Source organism: Hyperoodon ampullatus (genome assembly GCF_949752795.1).
Source record: "Hyperoodon ampullatus genome assembly, chromosome: 1".
In the NCBI taxonomy this organism is placed as follows: Eukaryota; Metazoa; Chordata; class Mammalia; order Artiodactyla; family Ziphiidae; genus Hyperoodon; species Hyperoodon ampullatus.
In genome coordinates, this window is record NC_136914.1 from 146446106 (window position 1) to 146469770 (window position 23665).

At 35.6% G+C, this 23665-nt stretch overlaps 1 protein-coding gene across 2 annotated transcripts in view; it reads left to right on the plus strand.

The window, feature by feature from the left end:
* The window catches only part of PDE5A (phosphodiesterase 5A), a gene marked incomplete at both ends in the record, with an annotated part of 133999 nt that overhangs the window by 59345 nt on the left and 50989 nt on the right, over positions 1 to 23665 (plus strand). For both annotated transcript variants that reach the window (XM_079704984.1, XM_079704985.1), the window contains 5 exons: positions 1265 to 1354; positions 4355 to 4492; positions 6556 to 6623; positions 15038 to 15146; positions 16534 to 16621. In XM_079704984.1, the coding sequence (XP_079561110.1) occupies positions 1265 to 1354; positions 4355 to 4492; positions 6556 to 6623; positions 15038 to 15146; positions 16534 to 16621 (493 nt within the window). The remainder of the gene's footprint in view (positions 1 to 1264; positions 1355 to 4354; positions 4493 to 6555; positions 6624 to 15037; positions 15147 to 16533; positions 16622 to 23665) is intronic.

The following is a 23665-nucleotide window of genomic DNA, read 5'->3' on the forward strand; positions in this document are numbered from 1 at the left end:
CAGGTCAGCTTAAAATTAGAATTGCCTCCTGGTGAAGCAAATGCAGAATGTTTTATAAGCTTTGCACGCAGACGGTGGGGCGCCAAGGTGTGAATTCAGGCTGAATGATGTGAATTTAGCTTCAGAAAGAGTGGCAGTCAGCATTATTTTATTACCCTTCTCGTCCAACTCTGAAGGGGTACATTCCTCACACCACATCGACATGCTTTCCTTTTAAGGACAGAAGCCCTTAAACCTGTTTATAACTTCATTCTGTCAGTAGGTTTTATTATTTCTCTTCTTGAATATGCAATTATATGTATGTCATGGAGCCCACTGAGTTCTTCCTATTGAAGCCCATTGCTATTTCTGTCACTCCCCTGAAAATTAGTAGGAGCTTTTGGAAGACATTCCAACAAGACAGAGTTATTTTTGTCTCATGTTGTAGGCTGTGTTGGCACTAGTGTTGGTCCCTGTGTCTTAATTGCTTCAGAACATAGCAAGTACCTTTTTAAATCAGTCTAATAGACATCTAGTCTCCTATTCTGTTAATGACATCTGAGGATATTTGGCGGGGAACATGGTTCTAGATTGGCTATTTATTCCGTTATTTGTTTATAGTCCATTAATGTAAACCCCTCTTGAAAGATTTGCATTCTTAGGCTGTATCATCTCTTGGCAAAATAAATTCATGATTGTGAATAAAGTATGCCATGTAAAGATTTCCTTTCATCAATAATTAGTATAATTGTGAGCACATCACCTTAGTATAGTATAATGAGGGTGATATATCATCTTTAAAATGATATATTTAAACTAATACTAAATTTGCAATTTAGTATGGGACTGTTATTGCCAATATTCTCCTAACAAGGTTATGAGCTTTCAGTTTGCCCCAGTAATAAGTTACAGGCTATTTTTATAGTCTCAACTTAAACCCAAGTCTTAATATCATTTAGAGACTACACCAAATTTTGCATAGAGTGAATTTCAGTTTCACATGGTGTAAAGAGATCTGTGTCTCCTCTCTTTCTCTTTGCTAATTTCCAACTACTGTATGACTTTAGGAGACTGTGCTAACAGTTGTCATCTACTGGTTGTACCATTTAGCTAACACTTGCTTTGTATCAGTTCCTAATTTTATGCAGAATAAACATCTACACTGTTGGTTTCCAAATATTTATTTGAACTGTAAATATTTTTGAATGTTGTTTGTGTTTCAAGCAATATAACAAGACAGGTTATTGACAGTTCTTATTTGGCTGTTGTCTTGCATGTTTTCTAGGACTTTGCTGCTTACTTGGCATTTTGTGGAATTGTTCTTCATAATGCTCAACTCTATGAGACTTCACTGCTGGAGAACAAGAGAAATCAGGCAAGTCTGATTACTAAAGAGAGAGTGTAGAAATTCTTTCTTAAAAAATGGTTAAATTGTTATCCAAGTTTCATATATATATATATATCTCATTAGAAATCCAAACTGTGCAGATTCAATTTCTAAATATTTTAACTGTTTCTTCTAATAGTTATTTTTTCCATTTTGTATTTTCCATGAGCTGGTGCTTTATCACTGTTAACAGATGAAGATTTATTTAACTTATACCACCCTTTACTTTGCCATTATGGTACCAGTATTTTTATGTCACTGTTTAAAGTTATTGGATGAGTTGTGCATGTAATATTAAGAGTTTTAGTTCTTATTCTATCAATTAGAGACATCATCTCTTTTTTTTTCAGAATATGCTTCTGTATTTTATTATTCATATTAAAACAAAAGATACAAAATGTGAAAATTATTGTAGAGAACTTCTAGAAGCATGGGAATAAGCTCAGGAAACACTGTAGAACACTGATAGAGACATCATCTCTTATTTCATGCTTTATAAAATGATGATCTTAGCATCCCTCATCTCTCCTTCCCAATTACTACTCCTTACCTCTGCTTTTCTTATCTGGACTTTTTCATTTATATTGCCCACATTGATAACATATATACAGATGGTCCTCAACTTACACTGGTTAAACTTACAATTTTCCGACTTTACGATGGTGTGAAAGCTATACACATTCAGTAGAAACCATACTTTGAATTTTTAGTATTGATTTTTTCCTGGGATAGTGATATATGTCATGGCACTCTCTCATGATGCTGGGCAGTGGCAATAGCCAGAGCTCCCAGCAGCCACACCATCACGAGGGTAAACAACCAATACACTTAAAACCATTCTGTCCCCACACAACCATTCTGGTTTTAACTTTCAGTACAGTATTCAATAAATTACATGAGATATTCAATGCTTTATTATAAAATAGGCTTTGTGTTAGATGATTTTGCCCAACTGTAGGCTAATATAAGTGTTCTGAGTATGTTTAAGGTAGGCTGGGCTAAGCTGTGATGTTCAGTAGGTTGGGTGTATTAAACAGATTTTCAAATTTAAATATTTTCAACTGAACAATGGATTTATCAAGATGTAACCCCGTCGTAAATCGAGGAAGATCTGGTATTGTGCTACAACCATGCTTGACTTTTCTAAAGCTTTGTCTAGGTTAATTCTAAAGTTGCAGTTTAAAATAAAGGGTTTATAAGTACCGTGATGTAAATGTTGTTCTTACTAATTATGTAAATGTTGTTGTTCATATTACCTTTGTTATATAACTTAGTTTTTCTTGTTATTTCTGAAATCTCTTCTTTCCTTGAACTGTTTGCTCTAGTGTAGCCTCATGTTGTTGGTCCCCCTCCCCCTGCAAACTCTCCATTATTTAGGCATTCTCTTGAGTTCTTTTTCATGGAGAATCCTCAAATTGAGGTTCTCTCTCTTTCTTCTTTCAAGCAAAACTATTTTTCCCCATGCCTGCTGCAGAGGGGTCATCATAGAACTTTCCTTCAATGGTTTCTTAGAAAGACTCCACTGGTTATCCACTGGATCCCAGAGCTCTTTTTTTCTCAGTTTACTCCCTTGTTCTAGTGTAGCACATTCTCAGTTAACTACTTGAGAACCGGTATTGGTGAGGTAAGCTCTCTGAGTCCTTGCATGTATGAAAATATCTATTGTACCATCCTACCAATTTGGCTGGGTATAAAATTCTGCACTGAAAAATTAGTTTCTCAGAATTTAAAGGTAGTACTGTCTTCTACTAGCATTCATATTGTTCTGATGCTTGGTGCTTTTTTTTTTCTATAAGCTTTTTGGATTATTTATTTATTGTTGCTTTTGTAACTGAATTTCACCATATGATGCTTTTTTTCATTCATCATGCTGGTACCTGGTCATTCCTTTCAGTCTGGAGACTTAAGCCCTTGGGTTTTATGTAATTCTTTTTCATTATCTCTTTGATAATTCATCTCCCCCACCCTTTAATTTCTCTGTTTAGAACTTATGTTAATAAGACTGTGGACCTTCCGTGGACTTCAACTTCAGCATCTTCCTGACGTCTCCCTGCTCCATTTTTGCCACCCATTAATCCAGTCCTCATTTTTACAAACATACTTGTGATTCTTGTCACTTCTCTCCTGCAATCCATCACAGTCCAAACTGCTTGAAAAGAAGATAGGGCTTTTGAGGCTCTTTCTCCACTTACCTCTGCAATTTCATCTCCCTAGTTCTCCTCTTTACACTCTATATTCTCATAAAACTTGATCAAAACTTGCAATATGCTACTTTCTCTCAATTCAGTTCTTTTTGATTGAGATATTTTCCTTCCCCACTTCACCTGAACAATTCCTGCTCATCTTTCAGGCCTCAGCAAGGATAATATCACCTCCGATAAATTTTCTATAATACCCTTTCTCCCCCGCTCCTTGCACAAATACTTTGTGAGACTAGATGAAATCCTGTGTAAGTAAAGAAAAGAGAAATTATCAGGAAGAACACAAAAGGAACTCTTAAAACTTTGTTTATTTTTGACAATATTTGCTGTGCTCTGTGAAAATGTTGGCAATGTTGATAAATGTTGATCTCAGAAGTTTGGATCACCAAAAACAACAGTGTATTTTATGTATCAGACACTGTTCAAAGTGCTTTATAATTGTTAACTTATTTAGTCCTCACAACAGCTCCATGATTTTGGTACTATTATTATCCCCATTTTCAAGAAACTTGCCCTAGATCACAAAGCTAGCAGGAGGGGAAGCCGGGATTAAAAACGGTTGGCTTTGGCTTCAGAGTCTGTGATCGTAACCAGTGTACTAATTGTACTAACAATCAACAGGGAAATTTTGTTAGTAAGCAGAGACTTATGTATTTAACACTTGAATGGCAACTTGGTTGTAACTTGTTAGATTATATGTAAACAACTTACCACCCATATAAATCATTGTATTGCTTTAATAATTACAAACAGTTACTAATAGTAAGCTCATAATTTTTTTGTCTAGGTGCTGCTTGACCTTGCTAGCCTAATTTTTGAAGAACAACAATCATTAGAAGTAATTCTAAAGAAAATAGCTGCCACTATTATCTCTTTCATGCAGGTGCAGAAATGCACCATTTTCATAGTGGATGAAGATTGCTCCGTGAGTACAGAGTATGACTTTTTTATTTTTAGAAAGACAAAAATTTATATTCCTTAAAACTCTGCTTTAAACCTCAGGTTGGTCTCAGAACTCTCTCTCAAATCCAACTGAATATGGTTGTTTATGTAAAGCCAATCCAAGTGTGAGCTGTTCTGGTTGAAAAGGGGTAGAGGTGAGGTTGGAGGATGCCTTCAGTGCACCCTTTCACCTGTTGACCCTCCACGAAATATTACAGTTACCATTGGTAATGTCAGTGTGTTGCTTTTGTCAATGGCTACACTACCTTGATGGAGAAATACATTGTCACTACAGTGTGCAGACCTTTTCTGGTTGAGAATAGTTGTGCTCTCTTGCTATGAACAGGTTGACCACCTTCTGAATGGGTTGGCTATAAAAATTTCTTTTTACCAGCGATTATGTAGAAACCAAAAGGCATGGCCCAATGGAGGCAATGCTACTAAAGGTACCTATTAGTCCCAAATTCTTTACCCACCGTGGAAAGCCACTAAACTGGTGGCTGGTTGGTAGATCTCAAGCCATTGATTTGTAATGTAAAGAGACAGGATGTGTGTGGAAAGATGGAGTGTTCTCATACAGTGCTGGTTACTTCTAGACAGGCCAACTGAGTTTGCTGTTAGCATCAGGGTCTTTAGCCCAAGGTTGTTTTCTTTTATGCAGTTTCTTTTCCTTCTCAACCAATGAACCACTGTTTTTGGTATATTTCTTTTTGATGTAGTTGTTTGTTTCCTTTTTCATTTAGACCCTGAGAACAGGCTCTTCATTGGTGGGTTAGGAAAAAGAATGGGAATTCTCAAGTGTATAACGTCAATTACAGTCCACATATGATATCTGAATTGATGGTTTTTTGGGAAGTAGAATAATAAAAGATATTTAAAACTTATATTTTAAATTTTTAATTATTTTATTAGATAGTAAGACCATACTATGTGATGCAACATTATCTGAATCTTCGTGCGTGTGTGTGTGTGTGTGTGTAATTCTCATTAATAGGAAATCAAATAAGAATTCACTATGCTATGAGATAGTATTCTCATGGACATTACTTAATATTTTCAATCAGTTATAAACTCCTTAATATAGAGATAATTACAAGATTGTAACTATCCTTTTAAAGTTCAGGTCAGAACTCTTTAATGCAGTATGTCAATTTATCAATTTTGCTCTGTGACCTGCTCTTTGGCATTTAATTTTTGAAAGTTATACATGAGGGCACTCCGTTTTTTTTTAGACAATTTAAATGTCACTTTAATTAACATTCAACTCATCCAGTTAACCCCTATCATGGCAGCAACTGACTGGTATCAGTGTTGCTTTAAAATATAGCTCAGCAGTATGCCCATTAATATTTTTGCTCGCTTTTTAATGACTTAATTTGGTGGGTGTAGCAATTAAGTGACTTGATGTTCATTTAGACTGTAATTATTTTTTGATTAAAAATATTTCAACACATGAGCAAAAATCCAAATGTGAACAGGAAAAGAAATGTACTCAGTTCTTCTGTCCCCAAATTAAACTGATATCATTGTTTTATTTGTGTTTCCTTCTAATTTTTTATTCAGTTGTAAATATAGTACGGGTTCAGATGTGTATTTTGCTTTTTAATTTCACTTCAAAAATACTTCCCTATGTTGTTAAAATCTTCATAATTTAATGATCTCATAAAATATTACTGAATTAGGTGTCTTTTCAAAAAGACCCAACAATAGCAATCGATGTATGCATAAAAGCTAAAACTTGAGGATTTTGAATGAATATAGAGAAAGTTTGAAGCTAATTATTTATTAACAGCTGGCAGAAGAACAAAAACTCAGATAAGCATTTTTGCAAGTCAGTATCAGAAACAACAGCAGCATGTTCTAAGTAATAGGAGGTAGACTTGAGGATGTCGTGAGCACTTAGGTTAGTTTTGTCTGAAAAAGTGAAAAGAAATTGCGAGGATTGGTGTCTTCAGTCAGTTCCACAGGCTCATATGTCTGTATTTAGATAGTTTTCATTACATTCTCAAACTTATTTCTCAGTCTGTGTCGTTGCTCTGTTTTCAGGATTCTTTTTCTAGTGTGTTTCACATGGAGTGTGAGGAATTAGAAAAATCGTCAGATACTTTAACAAGGTAAGAAAACTTAATTATCTGTCTGTCTTTATCACAAGTATGTAATTCTGGCTACATAGTTATTTCACGACCTATTTAATTTAAGACATAGAAGCTACAGCTGCTTTTTTCCTCCCACAAATAATTTCATTTGTGAAAATACTTTTTTGATGTTATATGTCCAGTGTTTTTTCCACTACATTTGACATGTTGGAGAATTCTTTCATAGAGTGAATTGTGTCACAATTAGTATAGGCCTGGGTACAGTGTGTTTTGTGAACTGACTCATTTAAGACCCACAAGTACTATATTTCAATTATATTTTTTCTTTGCATATTAGAACCTCACTGGAAATTTGACAGGCTTCTGAACACATTTTTTTCTATGAGTCTATTCTGCTTTGGAATCAGCCATAGGATTTAACTAACACCAGAAGGAAGCCTGTGATCTCAGTCACACCAATACATGTACCCTATGGCTAGAATCAGACCAGATCTCTGTTGTAGTTCATTTCTTTTTCATGTTTTTTTTTTTTAATTTTAAAATTAGTATTCATTTTTTGGTTGTTTTTAACTGGTACGCAGAAACAATAGAAAGTATTAACATATCAAGGTTATACTTGTTACTGGCCCAATTGTATATTTGCTTTCTGAAGAATTTTAAAAAGGATTTAGAGTAAATTACCAAGTGTTCTTGTCATATTTCCTTTTGCGCCCTTAGCAAAACGGTGGTGGTTTTTGCTTAAGCAATAAGATAGTCTAAGGAATATAAGTCTGCTAGGGTAAAGCGTCAGGAACTCTTGGGCATAGTGCTGGTTTTATCACATTATTCCTTATTCATTTGTTTCAAATTATTTCACTCCCTAAAATAATTTGTGTCAATTTATATTACTCCTAATTATTGATATTATAACTTAAAAGCCTCATATGATCATGGAAATAGAACATTATTTTAGCTTTACTATTTGATATTAAAGTTCCGATTTTTTACTCTTCAGTTGACTTATCAGAGAATTATTTCATGTAGGTGAATGATGCCACAGTTAGTAATGTCCTCAGTAACCAAGCTCCTTGGTGGTGATACTTTAAAAATAACCTCTGTGCAAACCTAAACTATAGAACATTCTATAAGATAACTGGCCTGGTCTCTTCAAAAAGTCAATGTCATTGAATAAAATGGAGGCAAGGACTGTTCTCAGACCTAACAGCCAAATGCAGTATGTGAACCTTGATTAGATCCTGGTTAAAAACAAATAGCTATCAAAGACATTTGTTAGGACAGTTGGAAATCTGAATATCGACTGGATACTAGGTGTTGGTGGGGAATTATTGGTACCTTTTCTTTGGAATTAGGAAGATATTGTGGTTAGTAGGAGAATGTTCTTATTTTTAGGAGATTCAGGCTGGTGTATTTAAGGATGAAGCGTTATGATGTCTGCACCTTAGTTTAAAATGGTCTGCCAGGGCGGGGGTGGGGGTGATAAATTAGAAGGTCGAGACTAACATATACACGCTACTAAATGTAAAGTAGATAACCAGCAAGGATCTACTGCATAACACAGGGGCCTATACTCAATATTTTGTCATAAACTATAAGGGAAAAGAATCTGAAAAAAGGAAAAGAATCAGTTATACATATATATGTATAACTGAATCACTCTGCTGTACACTGTGCTGTACACTGTGCTGAAACCAACATGACATTTAAATCAACTATACTTCAATTAAAAATTCCCAACAAAAAATAAAATAAAATATGGTTCAGCCAAAAATAAATAAGTAAATATATCTAAATTTATATATTTAAACAAATAAATGTTTGCACATACATATATAGATATAGCAAATATGGCAAAACATTAAAAATTGTTGAATCTAGGAATAGGATATTCATTTTACTTTCAACTTTCTTATGTATTTCAACAGTTCATCATAAAAAATTGGAAGAAAATGTTTGTGATAAAAACTTGGAAACAAAGTAAAATGAAAATCATCTCTGTAGATCATATAAAGCAGAACTGCCTGAGTTTGCAACTGCAAGAACAAAATACTTAAGTGCACAGCCTGGTTTTGTTCTGACCCTCCTAATTAAGACTGACCCCATGGATCAGTGTGAGGTCTGCAGAAGCTGTCTTCTGCCCTCTGTACCCTTTCCTTTCTTCTCCTCTTATGTTTTCTCACATTTCCTGTCCTCTTCCGTGTTCCCCATCAAGATGGAGAAACCGTTGACTACAGTGATTTAGAGTTGTTAGTTTAAGTGATTATATTTAAATCAAAACTCATTATTTCAAGACTATTATTTTAACAATATGATTATTTTAACAATATGAAAGACCTTTTCTTCTATTAAAAGAATTTCAGGAATTAGCAAAGGAGCAAATGTAACTTGGGGACAGATGGGGAATGCGTTTGACTCAGAAGGTACACCTGACTTAGGCCTTGAAGGGTGACTTGGGCATGGGATGGGTAGTCAGGGTACCCATGATAAACCATGGTATCTGTACCCAGAGATTTTTCTGCTACGCTGGAGTTTTTGGTTCACAAAGTTATAACAGAATAGCTGATCTTTATTTCCCTCTTGGCATTGCTGGTCGTGAACTGAAGTTTATATCCCGTCTCCACATCTATTCTTTTCTAAGCTTCTGTGTGTGTATTTTCTGGCATATATGACATTGTTTTAGTTGAAATTGAATCCTTTTGAATATGTGATAATATGCACATGTCCTGGTGAGTATGTATGTATCTTTCTTAAATACTGGTATTGGGCTATACTGCCTAGGTCAGTTATGAAGTCTTATTCTCAGGAGGAGCATTAATAGATACTATTTTGATTTTATGATACCATACATTTTTGTTGCATTTTATAAAGAACATTTTAGAAAGCTTCTAAACATGTAAATATTTGATTATTTTACTTTTTGGCTTGCATAAATAATAGATTGCTATATAGACAAAAAAAATACATGTATATTTATGAATTTACATATACCCAGAGGACAGTAGGAAAATCAGTATGATAATGCATATTAAATGTATAAAATGATGGGAATTCCCTGGCGGTCCAGTGGTTAGGACTCGGCACTTTCACTGTTGGGGCCTGGGTTTGATCCCTGGTCAGGGAGCTAAGATCCTGCAAGCCGGGCAGCATGGCCAAAAAGAAAAATATTTATATAAAATGATGAATTATCTACATTTACCTTGGAATATTTGTATAGCAGCATATGCCTTTGTAATTTTATTTTATGTATTCACATTTGATTTTTGTTGTGAAGTCAGACAAGTCCTCTTATTTCTCTGATAGCTGAACAAGCCTGTGACTTGGTATGATAGTGACCTCTACTGGTCAATATGAATTAAAAGAAACTGAGGTCCTACTATATATATGTCTTGGTATTTATTTATTTATTTATTTATTTATTCATCTTGATCTTTTGTTAGCACTTTTACTTTGTTTCTGATGAATATCACGTTCCTTCTCTGTAGGAAAAATGGAAGATATCTTTCCACTTTTTAAAATTATACCAAGACAGTCTTAGTATAAAGATTGTTTTATAAAAGATAAATAGGTCAGTGTAGTTACCTTAAAAGAGACTAATTTACACGGATCATTTAAACTGATTCATTAACTGATTTTACAATAATGAAAATCATTCAACACCAGTGCCTTACGTTAGCTAATAGTTAGCCTTTATTATAATGATGCAATAAAAGTCCTCTTAGTGATGTAAATATGGTTTTATTTTAATAAAATTAGATTTCAGGCTTAATTTTGTGAAAACTCCGAATTAAAATGGTGTTTAGTAACTTCAGCTTTTTGAAGGACTACCTGGTATTGACACTTGACCAGCAGATTCTGTATTATGTTTCTAAAATTGCTTATTGATAGAATTTAGGCCTCTCCAATTCTCATTATTAAACACTTTGTCAATCCAAACACTCTTCCATGAGATGAAGTGCTAGGCAATTTGATGATGTTAGCAGTAAGCAAATCGTCCTTTTTAGGCAGTTATGTATCAGTTTGGTACTTTTCCAACCAACCCACTAATTACCTTTTATAAATTAAAATAATTTATTGAAGACAGTTTTGAAATGTTAAGTGTAAAAATAAAAAATATTCAGGGTGAACATTATACATAACTGTTAGAATCATATCATCACCGGGATAAAGCACAGTAAACTATTGGAGTTTGGGTCACCCAAGAATTCAGAAGGGAAGCTCATTTCCAGATGGTGGGAGGTTTTAGAGTTTCTATGCTTCGATTCAAAGAGCCACCTAATTAGAAGGAAAAAGTGAGTGTGATGGGGTACAGTTTATGTTAGCTCTTAATTTTAAGAAATAGGTATTTTAGTGCTATAATTCCATATCAGTTAACTTCATATTAATTTTAAATGCACATTTTGTCATAAAATGACAAATACATAGAATTACTCCTTTAAGCTCACTTTCTTGGAATACATATACTAGTTAATGCTTATTAGTTATAACTATATTGGAAAACAATTATAGTTAAATATAGTAACACCTACTATTTTTAAAATAGTAGAAAGGTTTTTACTACTTTAAAAAATGGTAGGGCTTCCCTGGTGGCGCAGTGGTTGGGAGTCCGTCTGCCGATGCAGGGGACGCGGGTTCGTGCCCCGGTCCGGGAGGATCCCACATGCCGCGGAGCGGCTGGGCCCGTGAGCCATGGCCGCTGGGCCTGCGCGTCCGGAGCCTGTGCTCCGCAACGGGAGAGGCCACGACAGTGAGAGGCCCGCGTACCGCAAAAAAAAAAAAAAAAAAAAAAAAAAAAAAAAAAAAAAAAAAATGGTAGTTACAGAGTGTAAGAGTGTAGACTCTGAAATCAGACTGATTGTATTTAAACTTAAGTTCCACCACTTACTAGCTATAGCGCTTTGTGTGAATTATTTAACCTCTCAAAGCCTCAGTTTCTTCATCTGTAAAATGGAGATACTGATGGCAGGATTTTAGAAAGGACCAAATGAATTAATGCACATAAAATGCTTCAGAAAATTTCCAGCACATAGTAAGTAGTCAGTAAGTACTAGTATTTCTGTGTCTCTTTGATGTGTTTTTCTGTCTTTGGTTCACATAACCTGAAGTGATTCCCACTTACATCTAAAAGCACAGAAATTTCTCAGTGTTTCCAAGCTTCGTGTCCCTGACTGTCTTCCCAAGGATGTACTCATGGACACCTCCCTTGATACCCACTGTGCAAAAAACCTTAGAGGTCTGAGTTAGCCCAGGCCTTCCAAGAAGCAGATGCCAAGACTAGATTAAATGTGTAAGACATTTATTAGGGGAACCCCATGTGAGAGTAAAGGGGGAGGGAGCTGGGAGGGGATGAGAGAGCCATGAGCTCTCCACACAAGTCTGACCCAGAGCGAAAGAGAGGGTAAAGAAGGAAAGAGCATTGTGTGGAAGTGTCTTAGTCAGCCAAGCAGTTCTAAGGAAAGTTTGGCCAGGCTGTTGGGGAGTTCTGTAGCCAAAGCCTCCTGTCAGAAGCATCCTGGGTCTCCCAAGCCTGGGCTACCTTAGTGTCCCTGCTGTGTGTGCTCCATCTTTTTCCAGGAGCAGCCCTGGGAAGTGTGTCAGCAGTACAAGCACCATCCTGGGTTTCAGAGCACAGTGACTAGAGACACTGGTCATTTAGGTCTCCTGCAGTTGCAGGTCTGAGAGGCACATTTGCAAGGCTACCAAAATATTCCTGTTATTTAAAGAAAGATCCTATCCCTTGGCATTGCACCTTCAAAATCATCCACTACCTGTCCTAACATCTTCAGTCTGAAACCATCACTTTATTCCTAACAATCTGTAGCTGTTTAATGTTTCCCAAATATACCTAGAACTCTTCCATTTCAGCAATGTTTTTATACTGTTTTCCCCCTCCTTTTCATTCTTGATGTCTTTCTATGCATCCTTAAATCTTACCAGCCTTTTGCGCATTTCCCTAATACCCCCTCTTCTCCAACCCACTCCACCAAGGGGTTATCTGTCCATCTTCTCCACATGTGGTGCTTTCATTGTCACCAGTTGTATTACTTAGGATTAGGTTTGAGTGTGAATCATAAAAACCCAAAGTAAAAATAGCTTAAATAAGAATGCAATATTATTACTCTCTCCTGTAAAGACCCAGAGGCAGGCAGCTCAGGCTCTGTGTTGCTGCTTCTGTTCTACGAAGGCCTCAGGGACCCAGGTACCTGCAAGCTTTCTACTCTGCACCTCTAGGGAGTGGCCCTTCCCTTCAGGGTCCAGGATGCAGCTCCAGCCTTCATATCCACGTTTCAAATGGTAGGATGGGGGACAGGGAAAGAAGGGGCAGAGAGCATACATCAGCTGCCTTTTAGGTAAGCTTTCTAGAAGCAGTCACATTTCCTGTTGCCTAGAACTTAGTCACATGATGATCCCAAGCCACTAGGGTGACTGATAAATGCAGTCTTTATCCTCAGCGGCCATATGTCTAGATAAAGAGAAAGGGAGAAGAGTTATTGAGGGACAGCTGGGGGCTTCTGCACTAGACTCTGCTCAAAGAGAACATGCAACTAGACATTGTATTATTATTCATTCTCTGTCACAGTCCTCTACTAGATTACAAGCGCCTTATGACGGCTACTGACCTCTAGAAGTTTGTCTTCCCATGATGCTAAGGGTGCCTCTCATGGACGAAGTGCTCAGTCTGTTGTTATTGAGGGGAGGAAGTAAGAATTTATTAGCACTCTTTACAGAGTAAGAAATAAGGTGCTATCACATAACCTTAATAAATCGAATACTAATTTTTCACTAAAGTAACCATCAGGAAAACTTAAAATTTTCAGGGAATTGAAAAAAGAGTTAGGTTTCTATTGATTTAAAAGTAATTTTAATACATCTGCTTCTCTGTATCAATGCCTATACATCTGAATTTATGATCTCTGGCAAGTTGCTTAACTATTTGGGTTTCATCTGGCTCCCACTGTTGACGTAATGATGATGATAAGAACAATAAAAGTCATCATCATCATTATCATCATTTTAAAAGAGATTTGGACAAAGATATCCTCTCCAGTGTATTTCTTTCTCTCTGTAACTACCTTTTCATTTTTCTTATCTTTACTGTAGTTTCTTGTTTTCTTTTCATGAAACTTTTGCTGTCCATGAAATATTTGTGGTTTTAAAATAGTTTTGTTAACCTAAATCCTACACTTATAACCTTTTCTTGGGATTCTACCCAAATAATATGTATGAAATAGAAACCCAGGAATGTCCTAGGTCTGATGCGTCTGACATTTTGCATGCCTTCCCACATTATCAATCTAGGCTCAGAAAATGTTCAGTCTGAAGTTCATGTATTCCTATGTTACATTTCCCTTTCATTCTTTATCACTTGTATATAATACTGGACATATGGTCAGTACCTGATTGGACCAAATTACGCTTAACCTAAAATGTACAGCAAAGAAAGGAAAGACTCAATTATCTTGGCCAGGAATCAGGAATCTTTGTGGAATCACAGTGATTGAGAACATCATTTGAAACCACTGTCCTAGAAGCAGTTTGGCAGGCTGAGTGAGAAGGATGGAAGACAGGAAAAGATTAGCACTTGGAGAAGTCAGACCAAGTGGACATTTTTCCCGAGGCACATATTTTATTTTGAAATGTCTCCCACTATTAGGCTTTCCTATTTTCTTCAGTTAGTGATCTTACAGTTAATACAGACACATACTTATGGCTGGAGTAAATTTCTATAACTTGACCCTCTTTGCGGAATTCATCCCCATCACCAAGGAACATAGGAAGTTTCCTGATGAAAAGATGCGTTCTGTTCTCTTTTCCCAACTCCGTTACTGGCACTGCACTTATGAACCCTGTGACATCAGGTTAACCTTTTATGTTCAACCTGTTAAGCAAGAAACTGGGAAAATGTTGTAAGTTCAAAAAAATTTTTTTTCAATTTAAAGCAGAAGAGAGAAGAGCTTAATAAAATTCTTCTAGACCTGCTCGATTTTTCCCTTGGTCTGAAATGTGTAAAAGATTGTTTTATTGGAATGGATAGACTAAATAAATAACTGAGGAAGCAAAAACAGACACTAGACTTTAGTCATTCTATAATCTGATGAGAAAATAAGACATAGGGAAAATTCATATGGATTTTACGTTAAATAGCACAAAAATCAACATGCCCATTAACAGTGGTAATAAGATTACTTAATGACATTTTAAGCTTGTTTTAGATAGCTGAAAAATTGTGGGTCTTTGTTTTTTCAAAGCATTTCAGTTATAGTAACTACCAAAGTTGTAAATCATCAAATATGTTTAAAGCTGCATTTTCCAATTAAGATATACACTTTGCTCTATAATTTAAGACTGGTATGTTTCTCTTATAATCATCTGTTTGACTCTGTTTTGCCTGCGTTTTTTCACTGCACAGAAATAACTCATCTCTGTTATCTCCACAGGGAACGTGATGCGAACAGAATCAATTACATGTATGCTCAGTATGTCAAAAATACTATGGAACCACTTAATATCCCAGATGTCAGTAAAGATAAAAGGTTTCCCTGGACAGTAAGTAACCCAATTTTAGATTTGGAGCTTGAAGGCTGTTTTCCTATCAGATCTGCACTTAAACTAGTTACTCTTTTTTTTTTTTTTAATTGATTTTTGGCTGTGTTGGGTCTTCATTGCTTTGTGTGGGCTTTCTCTAGTTGCGGTGAGCGGGGGCTATTCCTTGTTGCAGTGCGCAGGCTTCTCATTGTTGTGGCTTTTCTTGTTGCGGAGCATGGGCTCTAGGCACACGGGCTTCAGTAGTTGCGGCACATGGGCTCAGTAGTTGTGGCTCGCAGGCTCTAGAGCACAGGCTCAGTAGTTGTGGCGCATGGGCTTAGTTGCTCCGAGGCATGTGGGATCCTCCCGGGCTAGGGCTCGAACCCGTGTCCCCTGCATTGGCAAGTGGACTCTTAACCACTGCGCCACCAGGGAAGTCCCAAACTAGTTACTCTTAACTGAAGGACTGGCCCTAGAATTGGCTCTTTGGGAGTGATCTGTGCTTTCCGTGATCTGAGGAAGGAGAATAAAACAGCTTATAACATCTGTTGAGAGGTTATCAGCTGTACTTGAGTATTTTTCTCTGTACTTTTATTAGTTTTTTAAACATGTATTAATGAACTATCACTTAACTATTACCTACTTAATGACATTCTTTAGATAGTATGGCTGGAGTTCTTGAGTTTACCCTCAAAAATTAAGTTTCATATGGCTTAAATGCCTGTATTTGGTAATCTACCACAGTGAACAGCTCTGTGGAAAACCGAATATCTGTTTTCCTTGAGAGCAAAGCTACAACAGTCAGTTTCTCAGACATCGAAAACTTTGAATTCTAGTATTTTTTCTCATCTAACTTCAGAAAAGCATTGCAGTTTGAGGCAGCTGCCTTGACTTTGTTATTTGCCTATCTAGGAGACCTTTTTAGAACTTTAGCAATATGGGCAATAGATAACAGTGGTAAAATTAAACAAGGACAAATTTGTAGCATGTAGAGTCCTAGGTGGTGTAATACTTTTGACTTCTGCCCCTCTTGTTAAGTTATTTCAGACATCCACTACACAGGGATAGTAGAAACTGAATAAATACTTTGCTTACTATTACTGTAAGCTGCTTGGAGAGCTTAAAATGGAAAATAAAAGAAATACAGGTAAATAAAATGGAAAATATGAAAAAAAAATTTTTTAAGAAAATAGGATATTTAGTATTTTTAATAATATAAAGACTAATTGCTTTATAGTACATTTATGCGAACTTCATTATAATTTGCACATTTTCTGCACTCTAATGTTATCTCCAGCTAATAAAAGATGAATATATTAGTGGCTTCCGAGGTCCAATACAGTTTCTATAGCATCTAATGGACAGTCTTCTCATAATATTTAGCTGTCTTATTTTTGTTTTTGTTTAGAATGAAAACACAGGAAATGTAAAACAGCAGTGCATTAGAAGTTTGCTTTGTACGCCTATAAAAAATGGAAAGAAGAATAAAGTGATAGGTAAAGCCTTTTTGTTGACCTCTACTGTGCACTTATTAAAGAAAAACATGTATTCTCAGAAACTTCTTCCTTTCAAGTGTAAATTTAAAGACTAAAATGTTTGAAAAAAAGATAAAAATTGGAATGATAAAATAATTTTGAAATAATTTTATATTGATAAATGTCAACAAACATTTGTTAAATATCTTATTAACTATGATGTATTTTGGTAATTTTAGTCCTGTTTCAACAGAAGTTTGGTTTAAGAATGACATGCTGAAAGTTAGCAAACTGAGAGAGATGAAGTCGATAATGTATATTGTTTTAGGGCCTCACTTCTTGGTTTCTGGTTTTTCTTTTTTGAATACATGGTTTAGATTGTAGGTTGTATTCATTGAACATTCCACTGCTTTAGGCACTTGGGATAAGTCAGTGAACAAGCAAAAACCCCTGCCTCAGGGAGTTTACATTCTTACATGAAGGTTAGTAAAATATGTCTACTGCGGGAATGATGGAAGAAAGCATTCTCAGAAAAATGAGATGATGTTTCCTATTATCGACGTATTTATTTCTTGGCATTGCAGGTTATATTAAACATAGAACAGAAAACGTGAGGTTTTATATGCCAGTCATGCATGATAGACACTGAAAACAGTCTGAACTATTAAATATTCTCCCAAGAACTTAGAACAGAGGCTAAACTTTTAAATAAAAACCCTAACGGAGCAAGGCTTAGCTATATAAATTTACCTTAAAAGTTCTGATGAGTTTCCAGGTTGTAAGATTTGACTGTAATTTTATTAAAGAAGAGTGTTGGTCAGAAAGGTACGGGGCGGGGGGAATCGTTCATGAAAATGGCGGGGGGGAAGGACAAATATTGAAAGTGCCTCTCCAGTTGTGTGCAGTAGTCAGGGAACCTTTGCCTCTCACATGGAGATGGATGAAGAAGGTTGTAGCAGTGTATAGGGTATGCTGACCACTTAGCAAGGCCAGCACTTGCGTGGCGACGGATGCAGCAGGTTGTAGCTGGTACTGCTCAGTGATTCCAGTCCGATTGCTGGCATGCGTCCTCACTGTGAGATGGATACACGGGCTTATGCTATTAAACAAGCCACCAGTCTGACTTCCCTTGTTCTGATTATTTTCTTTCCAATATATGTTAACTCATAGGAAGAGAATGCATTCTTCATACCCTCTCGAATACATTGCCCGCTTTGCCAGTTGTTTCTTATTGTAAGTCGGTGAACTGGGCTTGAGGCAATGGGCTGAGTTGCAGGTGTGCATACTCGGGCTCCTGGGACAGTTCTATTTCTTGTTGGACATTGATACTATTCTGGTTTTATAAATCAGTCTTGTGAACTTAGGTACTGTTCTCTACCCCAGAGAGTGGGATCTGTCCTCAGCATAGTAAACTAGTTTGGAAGCCTACAGGGCTGGGCTTGCTGACTCCAGTGCATTGCCTCATAAAGCCTCTTGGAAGCCAGTCTGGCGATTCTCTGAAGGCTGTTCATCACCTGCACGCTTCTCAGCTCTCAGAGAAAAAAGTAGGGCCTAGTGAACCCATATGTCAGCTCTCTTTTCAAGATTATCACCGATCAGATCTCTAACATAAACAACAGAAGAAAACTGACAAGGGTGCCCTACAATATGAAACTACATAAATGTTTAGGATATAAAATTTTATATTTTAGGAGTTAGGTGAAAACTACATTATAAATGTTATGCTTCTTTTTTTTTAATTTTTTTTGAATTTTATTTTTTTAGCAGGTTCTTATTAGTTATCTATTTTATACATATTAGTGTATATATGTCAATCCCAATCTCCCATGTTATACTTCTTTAAAATGCTTTTTGATATAGAGCTTACCACAGCTGCCTTTGACCTTTGAAAATGTGAAATGGATTCCAGAAGCGATGCATCATTTACTAATAAGTTCTGATAAGAAGGAGGACAGAGTGGCAACTTGCCACATCAAGGCACATCTTCGCTTTTTCTCAGCAGCATCTCTTTGGAATAACTGGGAATGGGGAGTGGCTGGAGGAAGTTATACATCAGGCTTTTTCATCACTTTACACATGTGATAAATAAGAGGATTTGGGGGAAGTGCAAAGGTCCCTGGATGGGAATAGGGCTCACAACATCCGGCTGGCTCCACTCTCCCTTTAAGCATTTAAAAGGTTATGGGCTTCGAGCCCTGGTCCGGGAAAATCCTCAGTAGCTGCGGAGCTACTGAGCCTGTGCGCCACAACTACTGAGCCTGTGCTCTAGACCCCGCAAGCCACAACTACTGAGCCCCTGTGCCACAACTACTGAAGCCCACACGCCTAGGGCCCATGCTCCACAACACGAGAAGCCACCACAGTGAGAAGCCCGCACACCTCAAGGGAGAGTAGCCCCCGCTTGCCGCAGCTAGAGAAAGCCTGCGCGCAGCAAGAGCCAACGCAGCCATAAATAAATAAATAAATTTATTTAAAAAAAGAAAAGGTTATGGGCACATTATTCAACTCACTAACCTTTCAGATCCCTTCAGAATCCACATTCTGTGTTCCTGTCACTGTTTCAGACAAGTGAACAAAGAAATACCAGTTGAAATAATCAGACTTCTCTTGGCATACATTTTGTGTCACCCTGCTTGATAACAGAGTCAAAAGTAAGTAAATGTTGTCTTTGGAAAGGAAAAATTCCCTGCCAATAAAAAGAAAGAAAGAAAGAAAAAATGATTTCCCTGGTGGGGTTTCTGGGGGGGGGGGGTTCAGGTTAATTTCAAGAGGGAAAATTTCCAGTGTTCCCTGCTGTCTTTATAAGTGTGACAAAACAGAGAACTTGAATTCTCGACTATACTTTGTACTCACAGATGCAGCATGGAAAAAACATCATGGCTGTAGATAATTTTTCTTACATGTCACAGACCAGATTCTGCTAGTATGTAATTCTAATACAGAATCCCCACAGAGTTCCATGCAGAAAGACAGACGGGCCCATGTGTTTTTGGTAATCTTCTTTCCCTTCCTTATTTTTCCCATTACTGACAATTAGATGAAATTATAGACATTATACCAGTATGGGGCCTGTTGTATCACCAAATGTATTCCCTGAGGTATTTTTTCATATCAGATGTTTTCTCAGTGCTCTGGCTAACACAGAGTGTTTCCACCACTTTGTTTTCAACACTATTAAGAAAATACTTCCTCATTCAAATTCACTTATTTTAACCAATTATATCCCCTATTTATTAGACTAAGTTTGCCTTTTTCTCATATCATATTTACTAGAAATTCTTATGCCTATTTTCCATGTCAATTTCAGGGCATATTTTGACGAAATTAGTTCCATTCCCATCCAAAAAATACTGTTGAGAACATCTCCACTTTAAATAGCTTACATTTTCATCTCTTTTTTTTTTAGTGAAAAGTAATAAAAATCATAGTGTTATACCACACGTTGTCTGACAGTGAAGTATGAGAGAGGAATATGTATTTCTTACTGAATGTATTTTCTAAAATGATTACCGTCCTAATGCTCTGCTCATGTATGTGTTGCAATATGATCCCAAGGCATAAGTAAATATTGTAAAATTATGTAAGTTTAAATTTGACTTCTTAATTTTATTTTTCATATTAAATTATATCATTTGGCAATATCATTAACTATTCATTTGTTTTTAAAAATATTTGCTAGGATTTTCCTAATGCAAATATAATTACACTGTGCAGTGTCGTCCATGGTACATACTGCTTATATTGCTTAAAGTATACAGTTTTCCCAATTAAAGAATTGTTAATTATGATTAGTGGTAAGACGTGCCAGGAAATAAGGCTGTAGGGGCAGTAATAATGGGAAGAAAATGAGAAAAAAATAAAACTAGGAGATTATAGCTTGAAATTATAAAAGTGAAAGTCTATAAAATAAAAATAAATATAAGGATTATAGTTTCAAGAATTGATTGAAGAAATAGAAAAATAAGAGAAACCTCATAGTAGCCCTGGAAAACAGAGACGCTTACCTTTATTGGACCAGAAACATTGAGGAATTTCTAGAAGACAGGAAGAATATACTCCTTGTAAGAATACATTTTACACAGAATGGGAAAAATTTGAGTAGAGATAACAATATCAATATCAGACAACGTAAATTTTAAGGTAAAAACATGTAATATACAGAATCACTTTGCATTGATTAAGTTAAATTCACAGAGGAAAGTGTAATTGTCATAAATGCTTCTATAAAGTAAATAAATAACATCATTGACATACAAAAACCAAAGCTATTAAAAATACAAGGAGAAATGGACAAAATGGTGATCATAGTGAGAGTCTTTCATAGAATGTTAAAGTACAGGAAAATATAAGGAGACATTAGAATTGATTAATACAGAAAATGAAATGGATTTAATTGGCATATAAATATTTACTTTTATATTTCATAATTTAAAAACACAAATTCCTATCAAATATTCATCAGAAATTTACAAATATTAGTGATACACACACATACAACACAAACTTAGTCATTTCTGAAAAGTAGAATTGACAACCACTGTCATGGATCACAGTGCATTAAAACTAGAAATGTGTAATAAAAAGATAAATTGCAAGGAAAAAGCTCACTTAGAAACTGAAAAACGTTCTCCCAAATGACAAAGAAGAAATCAAAAGTCAAAATGAAAGTAGAGCATTTTAGAAAATTAGTGGTTGTATCAATTTAACATAAAAACTCAAGGTACAAGGTCAAAGCTATATATATAGGAGTTATATAGCTTTAACTAGTTTGCCATTATTAATTAGGACATAATGAAGTTATTTGAACTAAGTGTTCAACTGAAGAAATTAGAAAGACAGCACCTTTCTCTTTCTCACCCTCTATGCTGCCCCCAAAGTGAACAAATAAATAGGAAGAAAGCGAGCAAAGAAATTGAAAATACAAATTTATGAAATGAGAGGGGATAGTAAAACAAGAGATAATGGGCAAACACAATAATAATAAACACAGATAATGAGGGAAATAAAAGAAACACAAATAGGAATGAGAAAGGAAATGTAATTACAGATACAGAAGAAACTTTAAAAGATGTTAGATAATACAATGTACCAAAAAAATAATATATTTTGATGAAATGGAGAAATTCTATAAAAATTGTTAATAACCAATACTAACTCAAGGAGAGTTTAAAATTTTTCATAGAAGAGAGTGTGGAGAAAAGGGAACCCTCTTGCACTGTTGGTGGGAATGTAAATCAATACAGCCACTATGGAGAACGGTATGGAGGTTCCTTAAAAACTGAAAATAGAACTACCGTATGACCCAGCAATCCCACTCCTGGGCATATACCCAGAGAAAACCATAAATCAAAAAGACACATGCACCCCAATGTTCATTGCAGCAATAGTTACAATAGCCAGGTCATGGAAGCAACCTAAGTGTCCATAGACAGATGAATGGATAAAGAAGATGTGGCACATATATACAATGGCATATTACTCAGCCATAAAAAGAAACGAAGTGAGGTGGATGGACCTAGAATCTGTCATACAGAGTGAAGTAAGTCAGAAAGAGAAAAACAAATACTGTATGCTAACACATATATATGGAATCTAAAAAAAAAAAAAGGTTCTGACGAACTTAGGGGCAGGACAGGAATAAAGATGCAGACATAGAGAATGGACTTGAGGACACGGGGAGGGGGGAAGTGTAAGCTGGGACAAAGTGAGAGAGTAGCATTGACATATATACACTACCAAATGTAAAACAGATAGCTAGTGGGAAGCAGCCGCATAGCACAGGGAGATCAGCTCTGTGCTTTGTGACCACCTAGAGGGGTGGGATAGGGAGGGTGGGGGGAGGGAGACATAAGAGGGAGGAGATATGGGGACATATGTATACGTATAACTGATTCACTTTGCTATAAAGCAGAAACTAACACGCCATTGTAAAGCAATTATACTCCAATAAAGATGTTAAATTTTTTTTTATAGAAGTAGTTGAGAAAGTTATATTTTTAAAGTCACTAAAAAGACAAAACAAAACAAAACAACTATTGCCCAAAGTAAATTCTTACCAAAGCAATCAGAGGACAGGAAAGGATGAAATAAGGTGAGGCATGGAAAAGGAAAAGGCAAAATAACTTACAAAATGATACGATTGTTGAATGAAAAAACCTAAAAGAATCAGCTGAAGGTACCTATCTAAAAAGAGAGTTGCAGAAGTTCCTGGCTATCATATTATTAAAAGAAAATAACTTTCTTACAAACCAAGACAAATCTGTTAGAAAATAATACTGGAAAAAGCATCCCATTTACAGTAGTAACAAGGAATAAACTTGGTCAGAAATAGGAACATCTATATGAGGAAAACTATAAAAGTCTACTAGATAACTTGAAAATCTTTAAGTTATCTTTAAGTAAGTGAACTGATATAACATTTCCTGATGATAAGAATCTATTATTTAAGATGTTAACTTTTTGCAGATCAGATTTATATCAATTTTAATACATGTCCTCATAAGATTTTTTTTTTCAGGGGGTAGAGGAGTTCTTGACCAACATATATAAAATTCATCTGGAAGAATAGCATAAAAATAATCAAATAATCAGAGTTGATGGATAGAGAATTGCCTTGTCAGAAATTAAAATAATGCTGTATAAGTAACATTATTAAAAGTATTATATGTGTGCTAGAAGAGATGGCAGGATTGATGGAACACAGTAGAAAGTCTAAATGCAGACCCAAGTCTGAAAAAACAGTTGTGTTATTGTGCATAATACAGTATATTTCATTGTTTCTAAGATGCCATTGGTTGAAAGACACCATTTTGTATGTCTTTAAGAAAGAAAAAAATGATTTTAATTACATAATGACAAGCAATTGATTAGGATGCATACTGATTTCATAACCTTTAAATGTGAAAAAAGTACATAGTTGAAATAAGTATGAATTTATTATTTAAGGTGACAATTCAAATTATTAAAGAATGGATAACTATTTAAGTTTTGCAAGAATCCAGTAGCAATTTAGGGAAAAAATTAAGTAGAATTAAAAGATTAAATGTGATAGAATGAATCTGTAAA